Source organism: Odontesthes bonariensis, chromosome 14 (assembly GCF_027942865.1).
Source record: "Odontesthes bonariensis isolate fOdoBon6 chromosome 14, fOdoBon6.hap1, whole genome shotgun sequence".
Lineage (NCBI taxonomy): Eukaryota > Metazoa > Chordata > Actinopteri > Atheriniformes > Atherinopsidae > Odontesthes > Odontesthes bonariensis.
In genome coordinates, this window is record NC_134519.1 from 31,599,747 (window position 1) to 31,619,715 (window position 19,969).

At 41.6% G+C, this 19,969-nt stretch overlaps 2 protein-coding genes across 2 annotated transcripts in view; one reads left to right on the forward strand and one right to left on the reverse strand.

Moving 5' to 3' along the window:
• On the reverse strand, positions 1 to 7,665 carry selenof (selenoprotein F). The gene is made up of 5 exons (XM_075484051.1): positions 7,556 to 7,665; positions 5,125 to 5,292; positions 1,486 to 1,549; positions 990 to 1,039; positions 1 to 783 (listed from the first exon to the last, which is right to left on the reverse strand). Exons 1-5 carry the CDS (start codon positions 7,601 to 7,603, stop codon positions 652 to 654), a joined length of 462 nt encoding a protein of 153 aa, XP_075340166.1. The 5' UTR covers positions 7,604 to 7,665; the 3' UTR covers positions 1 to 651.
• Positions 7,666 to 7,990: 325 nt separating this feature from the next.
• hs2st1a (heparan sulfate 2-O-sulfotransferase 1a) overlaps positions 7,991 to 19,969 on the forward strand; it is a 37,106-nt gene continuing 25,127 nt past the window's right edge. The window contains exon 1 of the mRNA XM_075484052.1: positions 7,991 to 8,592. Within this exon, the coding sequence (XP_075340167.1) occupies positions 8,469 to 8,592 (124 nt within the window). The 5' untranslated portion in view covers positions 7,991 to 8,468. The remainder of the gene's footprint in view (positions 8,593 to 19,969) is intronic.

The window sequence follows — 19,969 nt, forward strand, 5'->3', positions numbered from 1 at the left end:
TATCAGAGACTTTGTTTATTGTTGCATATTTATGCCTTCACCCAGCTTGGAAACAAGCCTCCAAAACAAATCCAGTTTCTTTTCAAAGCAGAAGATGCAGAAAACACATATTTACATCAGAGCTCACATCCCAGAACTGGTTTAGTGTGAGCCCTTCACTAACGTGGGCCTCAGCAAAGACAGCTGCATTTGGAGAGGAACATGGATTCATTCACTCTTACAACTCCCATCAGTCACAATGTTGAGCATTATAAAAAATAATTATACAAGAATATCAGACAGACAGAGGGATTGTTTTTCCAAACCCTAATGGATCCACTGTAAACTATGATCAACTTATGAAAATTACAATTATGCTCTTTGAAAATTTTTAGGGGGCAGACATAAGTCATTTGGGAAAATCCTTACAAGGAATTCATGATTTTCAGATACAAAAACAGTCATATGGAGCCATGACTAACATCTATCAAGGCCAAGTTGTATACAAATTGGTAAATAACTAAATGGTCAACTGACACAGATGGAAGGAAAAATATGCTTCCCTGCCTCTGGTATACTCTTTTTCTTTTAATGTCTGTGGAACTGGCCCTTTAAAGTTTAAATTTAAAAAAAAAAAAAAAAAAAAAAAAAAAAAAAGGGAAATCTTTACGTCTATATTCGATCTAACTTCTCACTCAAAAACTCCTCGACGCTGTCTGTGTTCCATTTAAGGATGCTGAGCTCCTCAGCAATGTTCCCGTTGTCGTCCAAAAGCTTAAGAACAGGATCTGAGCCTCTTACGTACTACAGCAAAAGAGGTGGATGGGAAAGAAAGAAAACAGGGAACAGTGTTAGAAATGCACATCTGTCCTTGAAAGAAATATTTTAAAAAACATATTCAAAGAACCATTTGAGGCTGATTTGATGCACACAATCTGGTTCATTTTGGAAATCACATTACTTGCAATAATGCTGACATGATAGTCAGCAACAGAATTCATCATCACTACCTTGATCTGAAGACCCTTGAACATCTTCGGCTTCTCGCTCCTGACAAAAGCTGAGGAGGTAAAACATCAGTGACAGACGTCAGTAAATGGATCAGTCAATTAGCCTTTACATTTTCCTACTGCAGCCTGCAAAACCTCCAGAGAATGCAGCGTTAACAGCTGAGGGGACAGTTGAAATCACAGGACTGGTAAAGCTGAAGTAGACAAACGACAGCCATATGGCACAGATGGGGCTCCAGACTTTTGTGACGTGTTGAAGAGGGCTGCAGTGTCTGCATCAGTGTAACTTGACGCTAAATTAAGTGCCTGTTACACTGAACAGAGGATTAGCTCCACAAGCTCGAAAACCTTTCTGCAAACGTGTTAGAACACCAACTAAAAAAAATTTCTCCCTCAAATCCTCCTGAATAATTCACGCACACAAGCTCAAATTCATTAAAACTGTGAATTTCATAACAAGTGTCTTTTTGCAATCATGTCTGAATGGAGAACTCACCTTGGACTTGAGGGAACCTCCCCAGTTTTCATCCACACACCTCAAGGATGGCCCCAGCATAGAGCTGTGTGCAGAAAAAGGGAATGTTAAGAAGTGCTCAGGGAGATTTTAATGCACATACAGTTGGTGAATAAACCCAGGCTGTGCTGGTGGTAGAATGTCTGGCCTGGAGGAGTAAATTGATTCAGGCAAGCCTATTCATAAAAGTGTTGAGGCGACTCAGGGGTCATTAAACTGTGAGCCTGTGCATATGGAGCAGGGCTGATGGATAGCCATTTGTGCAGGGCTCACTTGTAATCAAACCTCCAGCACCAACATACAATAAGTTAGAGGAAACTGGAGTGTCACAGCAGTATTTTCAGACCATGCCCTGCTGGGATGAGTGCTGAATGGCTGGTCGGCCAGTTCACGCGGCAAATTAAATTAAAGTTTACATCTGCTCCCCTTCTTGTCATGTCTTGTCTGAAATTATACTTTTATATCATACTTTACTCCATCAAGTCTCCATCTTTTTTAACCTTAGCATCGTTTAAAAACAATCTCCCACAATATGAGGCTTTCCTGAAAAAAAAAAAAAAAAAAAAAAATCAGACAAAAATGCCAATGGGTACCAAATGCGTTCAACTTCTGTAAAAAAAATACAAATGCAAAATAAGAACAATTTGAGGCACGAGCTCTTCAGCTTTATTTTTCTAATCTTCCATCTTCAGCCTTCTGTTCATCGATAAAAACGAAAAAAAGAGAGGAAGAGGCAGCCTGCACTACGAAGCTGGATTATAGGTTTAGTAAGCCAACTTCAGGTTGTGCTTGGAGTTTTCAAGGTCAAAAAGCTGCTTCACCTTTTATTGTGTTTTACCATGGCAACTTATGCTGGAAAACTAATCAACTCTAAAGCAGGACATATATCAACACATGCAAAAGCATAGCCACCTGATCAACTAATGCTAATTATTCTTCTTTATCAGAGATTAAGCAACTATTAAAGATTTTCTCAATTTCTGATACAACTGCAGAGCGTACTGCACCGTAATCACCAAACTGCATCAAAATATGTCTGAACATTTATGTCTAATTCTATTACAATGTTTTAAAAAGTAAGTGCGCACTAAAACTTTCTCTATTTAATATTTTTGAGCCTGGACAACAGAAACTGAACTTTGACATTCAGAATAATCCCACTTCCTGGTTTGAATCAATTTAATGTTGGAGATTAGAGCACAAAGGGAAGTTAAACTAGCCAGGGCTGCACTTTTGGCTCAAACCTCCTCACTTGCAACAATAACATAAAGCCAATTCATTTTATGATATACATAATTATAAATAATCGGATCTACTCATTCCATAATAATGTGGCCATCTATCTACACAATCACAGAGTATTTTTTTTTTTACCAGCTCTACTTTCTGCTAGGACCGCAGCAGCTTCGTTTCTTTCAAAAATATTTATTCTATCATAACAGTTTAGGATTATAGTTTGCTCTTCTAAGTAAAATATTGGTAACAGATTGACATCAACATGAATGTGATTTCCCATCTGATGTCAATCCCACCTTTTTTATATAATTGCACCCATATTTAGAAACAAAAAGAAACTTTGCCAAGATTTACCAAGTTGATTACCTACGTTGTGACACTTAACACGATCTTGATTGTTAGAATTACTTAAACCAGATAATCCAAAGACACCCTGGATCTGTTGAACCTCCTATGTAGTACAAGCCCCATGTCTAAAATGGAGTTGCAAGCAAAAAACATGTCTAATTAGACACGTCTTAATGGCCATGTCTAATCAGAACTTTCCTACCAAAAGAACTGAACTAAAACTTTCATTTTCTCAACAATTATCACAATAATTGGCACAATGTTTGAAACATGCAGAGTGAGAAAGAGGACAGCAGGGGTACTACAAGATAAAATGGTTGAGCAGATAATCTAAAACTGAGGAAGAAATGAAAGTAACACACACACACACACACACACAAAATAAATAAATAAATAAAACTTACTCCAAAACCTGTGATAATTAAATTTGCAATAATAATTCCACAAGTTTTGAGTTTAGGTTTAGTTTAGTGATAATTTCCGTTAGATTTGGATTATTCTGTGCCAGTAGTTCTGTGACATCTCAATAATTGACAACAAAGTTGGTGTTAATGAAAGGATGAATTGAAATTAGAGGTTGACTGATATGCCCTTGTCAGTGGACAATTATTTAGAAGGTGGCCAATGATCAAAATAAAATGCCAATACATCTTTTTTTTTGTATTCAACATTTATAAAGTACAATCAAATCTAACAAACCTGCTAAATTTAAATTAACTTTCAGTACTATCGACTCTGCTTATGTAGATTTGTTCTGCATTCATGAATAAAGTAAATACACGGTTTGACAACAACTAAAAAAAGAATATATGGAAAAGACTGTCTTAAACATGAGGTCTTCTTAAGTCCAGAAAAAGAGATTTCATAAGTCACCGTCATCCATTGTGCACCAAACAGGCCTGAGAGACCCACAAAGGTTCAACTGCTCTGCACAGGCATAATGCATCATCCCACTCAGGGGAGCTGAGGAGCTGCTATGTGCAGGTGCTCTGCGGAAAAGAGCACCTTTGAAAATGAGTAACTGAAACGCCCTCCATGCTCAGTGAATCTTACTAATCAACGGGCCTTTTCTCTGAAGGTTTAATGATGCGGCACTTATGTCAATGGGGAGGCTGAAAGAAATTCTTAAGGGAGATAATTGTAGCTGTCTGAGGAGAAAATGTGCTTAGTGACACTGTCATCTCTACTGGTACCATTTCAGTGCAGCAGGAGGCAATTGCTATTTTAAGTGACATTTTTAGTTAAATAGTGAAGAGGAAAAAGGTAATCTTGGCTCTAAGTGCCTGTCTAAAATAGAGATATCATTGAAAGGTGTAATGAGCCGTGCATTACACTTCTCAAAAGGTGCCGTTGCTAGGATACCACACACACACACACTAAGGGGATTTTACTTAATCAAAGATAAATTAAATTGTTTTTCTGCCATCTCTGACTCAGTGTTTATCCATCAGAGCACAGCAGGGGCTGCATTTGATTTGTCTCTAATCACCACAGCACTGAGAGCCCAGCAACACATCCTCACTGCATAAAGAGGTTGCTACTGAAGAACTTGACATTTCAATCCCTTGGGGAGTGTTGTGCTTAGGTTACGGAGTCTAAACTTCGAGCGTTAGAGAAAAAGACAAAGACGGAGAGAACAGATCTGACGTGCAGCTGCAAACAGTGTCAACAGACCGTGTGACAGGAGGGCTGAGAGCAAGCTGTTTTTAGCAGCAGAGCAAATGCTGAGGAATGTGACCTTGTCAATAAATGTGACAGACTCTGACATAGGGGTCCTCCAAGTGCTACAGCCATCTGTTTAGGGGTTGGTCCTTTTTATATGACAAGATAAAGCTTGCAATTCAGTTCAAGACCCCATGATTATTAATAGTTTTTTTTTAGTGCGTCACAGGACAAACTAAAATGTAAACTTTACTTACATTAACCTTGTTTGTAGTTCCTTTTTCCTTTATCCCCAAATGCTCCATGCCGTGACTTAATCTAAACAGACAGTTAAATTCAGTTTGCGCGTTTCCCTGAGCTGTTGTACCTCCTTACCTTGCGTGTTTCCAACTGGGCCTCCTGCTGGCAGCACTGCCGGCAGTTAGGCTGGAGGTTGATGAGGCTAAACTCCCCAAGCAGGTCACAGGAGCTGCACAGCAGGTTGCTAGAGAAGCCCAGCTCCCTGCAAGCCTCAGACGACAGATCGGCCCCATACGCCGACAGCTGGAGAAGCAGAAGACAGGGAAGGAGATAAAGAGTTACTCAGACTGTAAGGATAAAATTTAGAAAAAAAACAGTGGGCTAATATCAATAATGCTACTGACCTAAGTGCATCATACAATATAATCATATAGTACATAAAGATCTAATGTTAAACAGTCACGTGAAATCCACCCCATGATTCAGTAGCTTGTAGAGCCACCATCAGCAGCAATAACATCAAGTAAACATTTTCTGTTTGACATTGTCAGTCTCTCATATTGTTGTGGAGGAATTTTGTCCCACTGTTCTTAACAACGTTGCTTAAGTTCATTGAGGTTTGTGCACATTTGTTCATGTCCCACAGCATTTCAATCAAGTTGAGGTCTGGACTTTGACTGGACCATTGCAACACCTTGATTCTTTTCTTTTTCAGACGTTCCGTTGTAGATCTGCTGCTGTGTTTGGGATCATTGTCCTGTTGACGGCCTAGTTTCAGCTGAACTTTAGCTGTCGGACAGATGGCCTCACATTTGACTCTATAATACTTTGTTATACAGAGGAGTTTGTAGTCTATTCAAATCACTGTAAGGCAGGGGCGAGGCTAGGGCATTTTTAGTGGTGCCAAGGCACCCCCTGGCTCAGCACATTTTTAAAATATTATATTATGCAAAAACACTTTTTTTTTTGCTCAAGGATGCATTATTTTAGTGACCATTTTATTTATTTTCTAGTATTTGTTTTAACTCTTTACTCCCAAAATAAATGTTGAGTTATCTTCAATATTTGTCTCAGGCTCTCTGTTATCCCTGTCAAGCCACAGTCTTTTGAAATGAAGAGGTCAAAATTGAATGTTGTAGGGGAAAACACTACTCAAAGCAAAACTAATACGGCTCCAAAATTTATAAATGTACTAGTTCGCCTCAATTAGTGAGAAATAATGTGCCTCTGTGAGCACTGGGGGCTGGGCACCCCTAAAGACCAGATCCTAAAATCGCCCCTGCTGCAAGGTGTTCAGATCCTGCGACTGCAAAACCAATCCAAATCATCAGCCCTCCACCACCGTGCTTGACAGTGAGAGGCGTTTGAGCCAATATACTGCATTTAGTTTACTCCAAATGTGCTGCTGTGCATTATGACTACACATTTACATTTTGGTATTGTTTCTCCAGAGGACATTGTTCCAGAGGTCTTATGGTTTGTTCATATGCAACTTTGCAAACCTAAGCTGTGCTGCCATGTTCTTTAAAATAAATAAAAAAAAGTTTTCACCTGACAATCCTTTCAAGCAAGCCTTGTTCAGTCTTTTTGTAATTGTACTGTCATGAACGTTAACAATTTAACATGCTGACTGAGGCCTGTAGAATCAGAATCTGCCCGCCCCCCATTTTGTCCTCTTCTTTTCTTCTTCATACATGAGATTTTTAAAAAAAATTTTTTATTATAATCAGATATACAAAACCTTTGCATTGAGAGAGAAAGCAATTTCTTTTATATTACATTATTCAACTTATGGTGGTTAGAAAATATAATTAAAAAGTACTCCCTTAACTTTAGCATAACTCAGTAATTTGACCAAGTGTTTACTACAAGTGGCTGTATTGCCTCTTATGGGAAAGAGATGGAAAGCTGAAGGGGATTCTCAATTGCATTACGGTAACATGTAGTTGTCTTTTTTTCCAAATGTCAAAAACGATAACAGAAAGTAGTCAGCAGTAGAGTAACTGTGTGTTACTTTGGTCTGCCTTTCGAAGACACGTGATCTATTCAAGACGCTGTGGCTTGTCGGTGTGATTAGTTTTCGCTTTGACAATTCAGGAAGGCGTCATTTTCATTTTAATTGCCCTTAAACAAACTCCTTATGGTGAAGTTGAAGTAACTATGTACAAATCTTTTGAATAACTTTACTCGGGCTGAGAAGGACAAACATTTTAGGGTTATATGAATTTATGACACCGGAAGTCCAATTGTCTATGGAAAAAAAAAACACACACACACACGAGCATTTTGGTAGGTATACAGCATAGATTTTTTTTTTTGCAGCCTATCATTTATATATATTAAAAATTGACTCGCTAAGAAACAATCACTGTAAGATTTTCATTTTTCATTCCGACTCGTTGTAGATTTAAGGATGAGCCACGTCATTTAGAAGCTCCTGGAAGAAAAGGGATGCGGCTTACGAAACTACACATAAATCCTTGACAACTGACAGCCTCGTCAGCTGTTCGAGCTAAATTTTGTGACAGCAACCAGCATTCGCATGTTTTCAGTGTTATAAACTTACCGTCTGTAGTAGCGAGAAAAGCCAGAAAAGATACATCTCTCCCGACATTTTGCTGCTTCCTTTGTTAACGAAACTACTCCAAGGACCTTTTTACCGAGGGAACGCCCCGTTTCGCCTGAACGTTAATGGGTATGAATGATAATTTCTTTCTTCGTTAATTTTGACTTCTTTCTGACAAACTATCTATATAAGCTTTACTGAGTGTATGGTTTTATGTGTATAGTTTTTGGAAGTGCTGAGGATATTTCTATTGTTGTAAAAAAAAATTGTTTCTTGCATTCTGGCATAAACTAAGGCCGGCTAAGAAAAACCTTCTTCGCCTTCGCTTTTCTCTAGGTTTTCAAAAGGACGTACGACACCTGCTGGTCGGTGCAAGTCACTTTTTGAAAACTGTCCAATCCGGATGGAACAGACATTGATAGCGGACGAATAGAAAGGCTCTGCTGCGTGGTGGACTGATGATACATCCAATGGTCTAAGTGATGGTGAAGTCCTGCACGTAGTGCAACGGTGAACACACTCGATGGAACGGGACAACGTAACAGTAGGGACCCTGGCGACAGGAGCTGGTACCAACGCTCTCACAGACCGAAGGGACTAATCCGCACACTGGACAAATATCTGTGACTTTCATTACCTGGAATAAATAACTAACTCGGGTATGAATATATCGCATGTTAGGTAACGGGAGGATTTGAGCATTGGACGCTACACTCTCGAGAAGAAGGAGAGAGGGCCATGTACATACACTCAGCCGCTTTGTAATCATCGTTGTCGCTGTGTGTGTTTGTACACGTACGTACGCGTGCGCGCGCGCGCGCGTGTGTGTGTGTGTGTGTACACGTGCGTGCGTGTTTCAGTGTCTCCTCTTCTGAGCATGGACTGACCAAAAATAACTAATCTAGATGATTTGATGGGGCTGCTCAGAGTCATGATGCCGCCCAAGTTGCAGCTTCTGGCGCTGCTGGCGTTTGCAGTAGCCATGTTCTTCCTGGAGAACCAGATCCAAAAGCTGGAAGAGTCCCGGGGAAAGCTCGGTAAGTTGAAGGGTTTGCAGCCCGATCCCATCCCTGCACTGCTCCACATGAACACCACAGGCTGTGTGCGAGGTCAGTGGAGACCTGGGCATCCTCATGGTTGTGCATTTCGGTCAGTAAGAGGCGAGCTGAGCTGAGCTTCATCGTGTGGTTTAGACAACCGTTCACAGGGAATATTTACGGATCCGGAAGCCCCTGAACTTTGCTAGAGCGTGAGACGAAAATGCTAAAAGTATTCCGAGAATTTTTGGGTTAATTGGCGACCTCAGGTCAACCTCTCCCAATTTGTGCAATGTAGAGTCTGAATAGACGCTTTTGTCCACAGCCTGACGCTTTGTGAGTGACTGTGTTTGTGTACATTGTTACTGCAGCTCACGATTATTTTCATTATACATAGTTAGTTCAGTCAAGTTCTGTCTGAAAGTATTGGAAATCCTGGGTGACATTACTACATGTCTTGGTTTGTCTGACGAGCAGTTTAAACCCGATAGAGATTCATATGCCCTATGTCCTTAGCCGTAAGCGACAGTCAGTATGATTAGCATATTATTTTAAATATCTCAAATGACTGCATTATTGAGAAGTTTAGAAATGGAGGACTTTATACTGTGCTAGGTTAGGGTGGTGCTTCTTCATTCAGACTAAAAGGTAGTACTGTGAGTACTATGTTTACTAAAACTTGAGTTGTTTACTACTCCTGTATAGCACTTTTCAAGCAGGCATGCATCCCAAGGTGCTTTACAGAATAACTAATTTATTAAAACATGACACAGATCAGTGAAGATGATATTAGTTCTTTTTAAAAAAGGTATGTTTTAAGTTTCAATCAATCTTTATTTATATAGCGCATTTCATACCACAGGCAACTCAATGTGCAAGTTTGACATTAAAGTTGGTGTCAGCACTTTAAACCCAGACCGGTGGTTCCACATGAGAGGAGCCTGAAATCTAAATGTTCTGCCTCTCATTGGAGACCTGGAAATTCTGGGAACCACATGTAAATCTGAGATCAGATATTCAATATTTTACATCTGGCTTTTATAGAGATGCTAATCCCGGGGAACTATGGTCTAATTTTGCAGTACACATTAGAACTCTGGCCACAGTATTTTGGATCACCTTAAAGGTTTTCAGGCAATTATTTGGACACCAGTTATAACATGTCAATTCAGAGGTCCAGCCTACTGTGATGAATGCATGAACCAGAAAACACCTTCCTGCTCAAAGTTCCCCTGCATTTATGGGGACACTGCCCTGCTGCAAATCCTGCTCTTCCCTTTTTACCAAACTCCCCTCTGACTGAAATGTGGTTCCCACTCCCATCCGAAATTTTTTTTCTCGCTCCCACCAGGGGCTCGGTCCCAGTAAAGATCTGGGACATTGCAGGATTATCTCTCTTGTGCGTCCACGGAGGACATTTTTTTTTAAGGAGCAGCAGAGCTGTGCAGACACTCTGAGGGTGCAACCAGCTTACCTCAGGGGATTCACACCACATGTAGTTTCTTTTGATGGGAATATGAGCCTAGACTGAAGAGAAGCCAGCCAGTGGACATTTTGACATATTACAGCAAGAAGAACACGGGTGTGATTAATGACGGCAGGAGTGCATTCCTTTTATCAGTTTCAGGGTCCTAGTGTTGTGCCTGCTGGCTCACAGGGCTAACATGGACACTTAATGGAACAAATAGATCATTAATGTTAATGGTAACACCAATGTTCCCTCAATTATACATGTGAAAGTGTGAAAAAGATCTCACCGCTCACACACACAGGTGTAACTCTGGTGCCCCATGAGGTGATATTAAAAGGATAGTTCGCCTCTTTTGACAGGAAGCTGTATGACATCCCATATTAGCAATATCATTTATGAACATTGACTTACCCCCCGCTGCGTCCTGTGAGCCGAGTTCCAGCCTCGTTTTGGCGTTGACGAAGGTAGTCCGGCTAGTTAGCTGGGGCTTAAAAAATAAAGCGTCTTGCTTCTCAAAACAAAATGCGTTCAAAAGAGTAATACATTTGCGTCACAAGATCGTTCACCAAAAAATCATATCAATGCGTTCAGCCACCTGCCGATAGCTGCATCTGTTACGGTGTTTCCTGCTCGGAAGCAGGGGACTGCTCGGTCTGGACTTCGGTCTGCACGTTTACATAGCCCGTAGTGATACGAAGGTAGAGAGAAATAGCGCCAAGGGATTGTGAGGTCTGACTTTTTTTGGTGAACGATTTTGTTAAGCAAATCTATTACTCTTTTGAACACATATTGTTTTGAGAAGCAAGACGCTTTATTTTTTAAGCCCCAACCAACTAGCCGGATTACCTTCGTCAACGCCAAAACGAGGCCGGAACTCTGCTCACAGGATGCAGCGGGGGGTAAGTCAATGTTCATAAATGATATTGCTAATATGGGATGTCATATAGCTTCATGTCAAAAAAGGCAAACTATCCCTTTAAACTAAGATTGCGTTTGTAAGAAAGATATTAATGCTGGCTGAGCTGAGCTGAGGTGGATGTCAATCAAGCACAGGCTGCACAGATGCAAGAAGTTTAATGAGCCTAGATAAATTTTGAAAATTTGTGTCAGTGAACCGAATCTTTTTCCGTCAGCTGAGGGGTTTACTAAGAAGAGAGATTAGTGGCTTGTCAAGCTACGTTGAGCTGGAAGTTTGACCTGAATTAACTACTTGTGATGTTGATTCTCAGCTTAAGGAATATGTTGAATATCCAAACCTCTCCATCTACCAAAGAAGGTTAGCAGTTACAGTTTAACAATGTGTAACTTATGTGTCACGTTACCATGGGAACCCTGTACTCAGCTGATGAATCAGTATGGGTTCTATATATTATATTTCATGTCCTGACCTACCAACATATCTGTCTCATACACTCCTTCTGAAATCAGATACATCACACACTAGAAAATAAATGAGTCTGAAAAAAAATAATTTAATCATTAAATATGTGCCATTTTGGCAATTTGGTCAATGAGTTTTTGGATTTCCACATTATTATGAAACAGTGTCAGAGCTAAAGGAACACCCCACCAGGTTAAAAGTTTAAGACCTTTATGTGCAGCTGTCTTGATACAAGCAGCAGGCAGTTGCACAGCTAACTTTTTTCTGCCTCGGTCCTGTATCTGAACTGCAGCAACTGGGTTGTTTCTGCTTTTTATATATTTTATATATTTTATATTCATCACACGTCTCCGTTCATACAACCTACTCTTATGTAATGTACTCTTACGAATGAAATGTCATCCAGTTGACACAGAGAAAGTCTGGTTGTGTTGAACTTGCTTCGTAGCACACCTCTATACTTAGTTATAAATGGGGAAAGATGCCCCATGTTGTGTCCTGGAGCTGTCGGAAATGTCTTCAAATTGTGCCTTTTTTTTCTATTAGCCATCCTTAGGGTTTTTTTATTGATGTGACAGAAAAGTAATTGTCAACTTTTTTTTTGCGATAGGTTGGATTATTTAAGTGTATTTTTGAGTTTGCGGCCAAAGGTGCGAAACACTAGCCTGGGTGCCAGCCGAACATAGCCCCGCCCATAAAAGTTGGTCGGGAAGTTTGGTCTGGCTCTGCTCAGTTGGGAAATCATTATGCCCGACCAAGAATCGGTCGACCCAATCAGATTGCCAGGGCGGGCTTTATACGATGATGGACAGATGATCAACAGGGACATTATCGAGTACGTCACTAAAGAGCTGAACATGGCTGCTGCTGGAGAGCTAGGGTGTGTAAATTCTGCCATTGAGTCTGTTCTACAGGATCTCCACATTGCATTCATTTTGAAAGACGAACAGAGGAGCACGATAAAGGCTTTTATCGATAGAAAAGATGTTTTTGCCTTCTTTCCTACAACAAGTGTGTGTTGCTTAATCTACGTCACATACTACGTTGCTCTGATTGGTTGTAGGTCTATCCAATTGAGCGAAGAGGTATTTTTTCTCCTGGTTCGGTTGAAACACGCCCCATACTCAAATCTCTATTGAGCGGTATCATACTCACATTCTGACAAACAAAACACAACCAAACCAAAAACACAATGATAGAGTAGAAAGTCCAACGCCATTTACAAAAACACAAGACACAGAAAAGCAAACATGACAAAGCAAAAAAAACACAACATTAAAATGAAAAATACAACACAACATAGAAAATATAACAAACATAAAAAGGAAAGATGTGACAAACACACAGTTTCTGAAAAATGAAAATGTACACGAGTGTTTTTCAAAACGCTGCATGTTGTGTAACGTTCTTTTTAAACTGTTGTTCTCTCAGAAATGTTGGTGCTCGTTTCTGCACCATTTTGTACTTTTTGTGTTTGTTGCTTTGTGTCCAGTGATGTGCTTCACCTAATTGTCAGGGGAAAAGTGTTCGATTGCCTCATCATACATTCCAGGAAACCGCAAAGGGCAGTTTTCACAAAATGATAAATGGATTAATCACTAATGGCCATCATTAATGCATATCACCAGGCCGGATTGTGAATAAAATTATCAACAGTCGTCTGAACCGAACAAACCTTCCCCGCTGACTTTTCACATGTTGGTGCAATCAAGAATCCTGCAGGGATGGATGGCTTCATTGGTGTGTGACATGGTTTAGCCAGATGAAAAAACAAACTCTCCTGGGGCATACACACGCTCACCGTTAGGGCTGAAACACAACCTGAGAGGCCTTTCTCCTGAATTCCCACCACCACAAGAATCTGTTGACATGGCAAAATGCCCACTGGTGGATGGTCTGAGTGAGCAGACGTATGTACACTGGAGCTGTAAAATATGTGCTGCAGAGTCAAATAGTTGTAACTCTTACTCTCAATAGGCACGATGCCGATAGAAAGCCCCAGGGCCGGTCACATTTCCAGGTACGCCTGCTGGAGACCCATCTGTGCAACAGTGGGAAGCCGCGCATGGATCATAACAAGAACAGGTGGAATCCAGACTCCAATCAACATAGCAAAATAACTCCTACATGATAATTTGTGGGTAATGTTCAATGAAAGAAGTTTTATTTGCCGCCATTCTGTATCATGTCTATACAAATTCAAAATGACTTGTGGCTTAAAATGACCAACGTTCTGTCACCTCAGCGTGGGATCCTATAGCCCAACACACAGAATGAATCATTTCCCCCCATTAAGAGCCTCCCACGGGGCAGACAAGCTGCGATTTGTTTCCAAGCTAATCATCATCCTAAGGTTCCACTGAGAGGCGTCCAGCATTGCAAACATGCCACGACACAGCTGCGTGTCCTGCTGTGGGTCTAATCCATTATTCTCCATGTACAGGAGATCGATGGATGGGAATGAAGTTTCTTCAATAAACAGCATAAGATTTGGATTCAAGGCCTCACTCTCTCTGTCAGGGTTACCATTAAAGCTCTCCTTGTTCAGGCTATTTCAGGAGCTCACTTTGAACAGCTGCATGCCACTTTAACCTGGAGTTTCGAAGTCATGTTTCCTTGTCGCTAGCAGGGGACACGTGTCTGAATTTGTGCAAATGTGAGTGAGACGATGCCAAGATTGTAGAATGCACACTACAGTAATGTCCAAAAGTCTGGAGCCACACATAATTTCTTTTCATTCTTTATATAACCATAGCAACAAGGTGGTTTACAACAGGGAGCAGCTGATTAACATTGGAAAAGCAGAAATAATTCGACAACTGAAGCCAGAAATCCCACTGGAATTGAAAAGGAGGCGTCGTGGATGCAGAGCAGGAGCAAAGAGGAGAGAAAGAAAGAAGAAGTTCAAACCATCTCTGCCATCCGTCATCATGGGCAATGTAAGATCATTAGCTAACAAGTTGGATGAACTTCTAGCCTTGACAAGGACTCAGCAAGAATATCGGGAATGTAGCATTATGTGTTTTACTGAGACATGGCTACAGGATCATATACCCGACTCCAGCGTCTCTCTGCGGGGCTTCCTGACTGTACGAGCAGATCGAGATTTAAAGAGTAGCAGGAAAAGGAAAGGGGGTGGATTGGCAATGCTTGTCAACAACAGATGGTGTCACCCAGGACATGTTACTGTGAAGAGTCGTCTCTGCAGTCCTGACATTGAACTATTGGCAGTAAGTCCATATTATTTGCCAAGAGAGTTCACCAGTGTTGTTTTGGTGGCTGTTTACATTCCACCCTCAGCTGTTGCCGACACTGCATGTGATGTCATCAGTTCCGTTGTTGCTAAGATACAGACACAACACCCCAATTCTTTTGTGGTAATATCTGGTGATTTTAATCATGCCTCACTCTCTGCTACACTGCCAACTTTTCAACAGTTTGTCAGCTGCTCTACCAGAGAAAACAAGACATTGGATTTGTTTTACACAAATGTCAAGGATTCATACATTTCGAAATCAAGACCTCCCCTGGGTAAATCAGATCACAACCTTGTTTTTCTCTGTTCAGCATATAAAGCCATTGTCCAGAGACTACCTGTCACAAAAAAGACTGTTAGAAAGTGGTCACATGAAGCTGAAGAAGCCTTACTGGGTTGTTTTGATGCAACCGATTGGATTTCTCTTTGTAAGCCACATGGAGAGGACATTAATGCCATGACTGAGTGTGTGACTGACTATATAAACTTCTGTGTGGACAACACCATCCCCACCAGAACAGTGAGATGCTTCCCTAATAACAAACCCTGGATCACCAGTGAGCTAAAGGAACTATTGAACAGGAAAAAAAGAGCCTTTAGGGAGCGAGACAGGGAGTTACTGAGGAGTATACAGAAGCAGCTCAAAGTCAAGATCAGAGAGAGTAAGGAGGTGTATAGAAAGAAGCTTGAGAGTAAACTGCAGAGGAACAATATCAGAGATGTGTGGTCAGGAATGAAGAAGATCACAGGCCTCAAGCAGAGGGAGGATCGGATGGATGGAAGTCTGGACAGAGCAAATGAGCTGAACACATTCTTCAACAGGTTCAGTTCAGGAACAAGCTCACCATCCTCCCCTCCTGTTCCCAGCCAAAGAGACATCCCACCCTCCTCTGACTCACAGCTTTCCTGTAACATCTCCACCTCCACCTCAGTCATGGATTCTTCTGCTTCCACTAGTTTGTCTTCAACCCAATCAGGAGATGCTGCTGTCCCCTTTGCCTCCCCCTCCCACTTTTCTGTTTCTAGAAGTCAGGTGAAGAGGCAGTTGGAGAGACTGAACCGGAACAAGGCTGCAGGTCCAGATGGTGTCAGCCCCCGAGTCCTGAAGGCCTGTGCAGAGCAGCTCTGTGGGATTCTGCAACACCTTTTCAACCTTAGCTTGACCCAAGAGAAGGTACCACTGTTGTGGAAGACATCCTGTCTGGTTCCGGTACCAAAGAAAACTCACCCTTCAGACATCAATGACTACAGACCTGTTGCCCTGACATCCCACATCATGAAGGTCCTGGAGAGACTCCTGTTGACCCACCTGTGTAAGCAAACCAGCACATATCAGGACCCCCTGCAGTTTGCTTATCGCCATGGAGTTGGAGTTGAAGACGCTATCATACACCTGCTTTAACAAACCCACTGTCATCTGGACAAAGCAGGCAGCACTGTGAGGATCATGTTCTTTGATTTCTCCAGTGCATTTAACACAATCCAGCCTGATCTGCTTCGTATGAAACTCCAGAAGACTCAGGTGGAGGCCTCAACAATCACCTGGATTAATGACTACCTGACAAACAGACCACAGTTTGTCAGACTGAAGAACTGTGTGTCTAACTAGGTGATCAGCAGCACAGGAGCACCACAGGGGACTGTACTCTCACCATTCCTTTTCACTCTGTACACTTCAGACTTCCAGTACAAGTCAGACTCCTGTCATCTACAGAAATATTCAGATGACTCTGCAGTTGTCGGGTGTATCAGAGATGGACAAGAAGCTGAGTACAGAGAGCTGGTGGACCGCTTTGTGGCATGGTGTGGGAACAATCATCTCATCTTGAATGTTAACAAAACAAAGGAGATGATTGTAGATTTCAGGAGAAACAGGGTCAGATCAAACCCTGTTTCCATCATGGGAGAAGAAGTGGAGGTGGTTGAGGAATATAAATACCTTGGTGTTCATGTGGACAACAGACTGGACTGGAGACACAACAGTGAAGCAATCTGCAAGAAAGGACAGAGCAGACTGTACTTCTTGAGGAAGCTATGGTCCTTCAAGGTTTGCAACAAGATGTTGCAGATCTTCTACAAGTCTGTTGTTGAGAGCGTCATTTCCTCTTGCGTCATCTGTTGGGGCAGCAGCATCAGAACCAGGGACCTAAAAAGACTCAACAACCTGATAAAGAAGGCTGGTTCTGTTCTAGGGACGACTGTGGAACCTCTGGAGACAATAATGCAAAGAAGGATTTTGCATAAAATCAAGAGAATTATGGACAACCCTGAACATCCTCTCCATGAGACTGTTATCGGAAAACAGAGTCTCTTCAGTCAAAGGCTTCTTCAGTTTGGATGCAAAATGGACCGCTACAGGAAATCTTTCCTGCCCACAGCCATCAGCATCTATAATAACTCCTTGATTTAATTGAGCTACATCAGCATTTAATTTCCCTCTGGGATAAATAAAGTATTTTTGAATTGAATTGAATTGAATACTTCTGACTTATATATACTTATCCTTCCTCCAAGCAGCCAGACTTTCTTGTAATCTTTTAAAGTGCTTTTGAGCAATAGTTCTCCTGACTTTCTGAAGGTCTTTCAAAGTTTTTCTTTGGACATTGGCTGCTTTCTCACTCATTTTCAGTCCAGTCCTTGTAACTGACCATTTCAAGAGGAATGCTTGTTAAGCCAGGTAACAATGACCTCTTAGACATTCACGTATAAAAAAGTCATCAAACTCGAGGCCGAATCAGTGTTGTATCGACACATAACAGGCAGCTCAGTGAAGAACTAATTTTAAACTTCATCTTCAGGCTCCTTGTCTCTAGCAGCCTGTCGCAAAGACACATAATTTCGTTACCAATCCTCAGTTGCATCTACGAAAAAAGCCAAAAATAACAGTTTCTCAGGTATCAAACAGTATTTTGCACTAACAAGGTGATTCTTAAAGAGCTATATGCTGAAGACTTGGCATATCTCAGCATAGTGTGCTGTCTGTCCTTGAAAAAAAATGAGGCAACTGGACAAGTGGAGGACAAAAGAATAAATGTCAGACTGAAAAAAACTATACAGTATACAGCAGATGTACAGTACATGAAAATGATGTCCTTTAAAACATGAAGAAAAAATCCAGCAAAGACCTGACACAGGAACTGAGAGATGCATCTGGACTGTCAGCTGATTCATCTACTGTTCACTGAAGCCTCTTAAGAAATGGTCTCCATGGAAGCCTGGTTGTCAAGAAGCCATTCTTAAGGAAGGGAAACGGGGAGAAAAGGGTGAGGTATGCCAAATGACTGAGAAGTGGACTGAAAATCATTGGCAACGGGAATTATGGAGGGATGAATCCGTCCCAGACCTAAACATTATTGAAGCAGTGTGGGATCATCTTGACAGACAATGGAACAAAAGGCAGCCAACATCCAAAGAAGAGCTTTGGGATGTCCTTCAAGAAGCCTGGAGAACGATTCCTGAAGACTACTTAAATAAATGACAGAAAGCTTGTCTTAGAGGGTTCAGGGTTAGAATTGTACAAACTCTGTTTTTGCCTTATAGACTTTATTTCCATTTCCATTTGGACAATGCAATTGCCAATGCAAATCACTGCACCTGCTTCCTGTTTTCCTTGCAGTAAAGAAATCGGGGGCGGCTCAAGACTTAAACTCCGGGGATTCTGACATCGGATGAGCTCAGTAAAGACCGTGAAAATGCTTTCAGAGTGGAATTTAGTTGGGAATTTTTTGTTAAACTGATACAAGTGCAAATCATTTTCACATCCAGTAAAACTTCCCCCTTTTCCTGTGTTTTCCAGCTGTAAGCAAAATCTGTAAAATCTGTCCTTTCTACCTCATGTTTTTGATTGAAGGCACACTAAACTTATTACTTCAAGGGGACCGTCTGTAAACAAGGTTTTCCTTCTGCACCAGCTTTTTCACAGCTTTTATGTTCTTTTTGATACTTAAAGATCAAAGAACCTTTCAAACATGTTGCTACTGGTGGCAAGTTAATTGTAGAGAGGAGTTATGGTATATCGAAGGCTGCACAAATAGAAACATTGGTTGTTAAACTGTCAACTTGTGACCCTGGTAACTAGAGGCGAAAAAAGACCTTTTCATCTCTGTGCCTTGCAGGCCATGTTAGGGCTGCGTGTCTCCCAGCTGGACAGATTCAGGCTTCTTTTTTTCCTATTTAAGCATCGGTGCCTTCTATCTCCTGGCAGTTATTCAGCCCGATTAAAGGAATTCAATCTCCATCTGTTACTTGGTGATATTTGCTTCAAGACACAAGTGGCTTTGTGATGAGCTCTGAGAGAAGAGAGATGCTCTTTGATGCAAAGGGAAGAGGATGCATGCGCTCATTGTGGAAGTGTTTGCAGAGCTAACGCAAGACTTTTCAGCATTCATTTGTTGCCAGAGCCCATTGCTGTCGGGCATGAGTTTGGCTTTGATTGTCATGCAAGGCGCTCACAGCCCACCCACACACGCCACTGCTTGGGGGCCTGGAGATCTGGTCAGGAATTTGCTCTTGAAAGGACATCGATCAGGTATCATTGGTCTGTCCTCATGCACACACTGCATTGATTGGGCAACTTTTAGCTGGCCTGTTACTGCTGCTCAGACCCCTGCTGCACATTATTCATCCTGTTGCTGATACTGTATGAGACACTGAGCTGCAGTTGTGTTTAAAAGTGTCAGCCATGTTCTCTTTCACACTCACACATTTGCCAGGCGTGTGCCAACACCGAACAGTGGTCTCCTTTTTAAAGCTAATTGGTAAGCCCTCAACTGGACCATGTCCCATTTCTTTCCAAGAAACCAAGAGCAAACCTTCGCCTCCCAAATATGTAAACTCCTTCTTTTCTTCATGTCTTCTTGTTCTTTTTACACAGCACTCGGATTCCATTTTAACTCTCTCTGACAACCCACATATCTGTTTTTAGCTTCCCTAAGGGGTTCTGAAGGATGCACAAGTCATTTGCTTTCACTGTGGATCCTGGCAATTGCTATCATAAGCAGCCGGTAACCTCTATCGCCTGGACCTGCCTCCTCAGTCGCAGGATTCATGCTCTCTGGAACATGCTATTTGAGCAGCTAATGGAGGAGAGCTCACTGAGGAGATGGACGTAGGTGTCAAGAATGGATTTGCTGTTGGAGGTTGGGAGTCATAGTGCTAATGGTCATACTGCACTTTTGCTGTATTGTTAGAAGCAGGCTTTGATTGGGGCAGAGGATTTATGGCCCCTGGCGTGCACTTTGTCTGACAGAGAATGTGGCGGTGTGCGCAG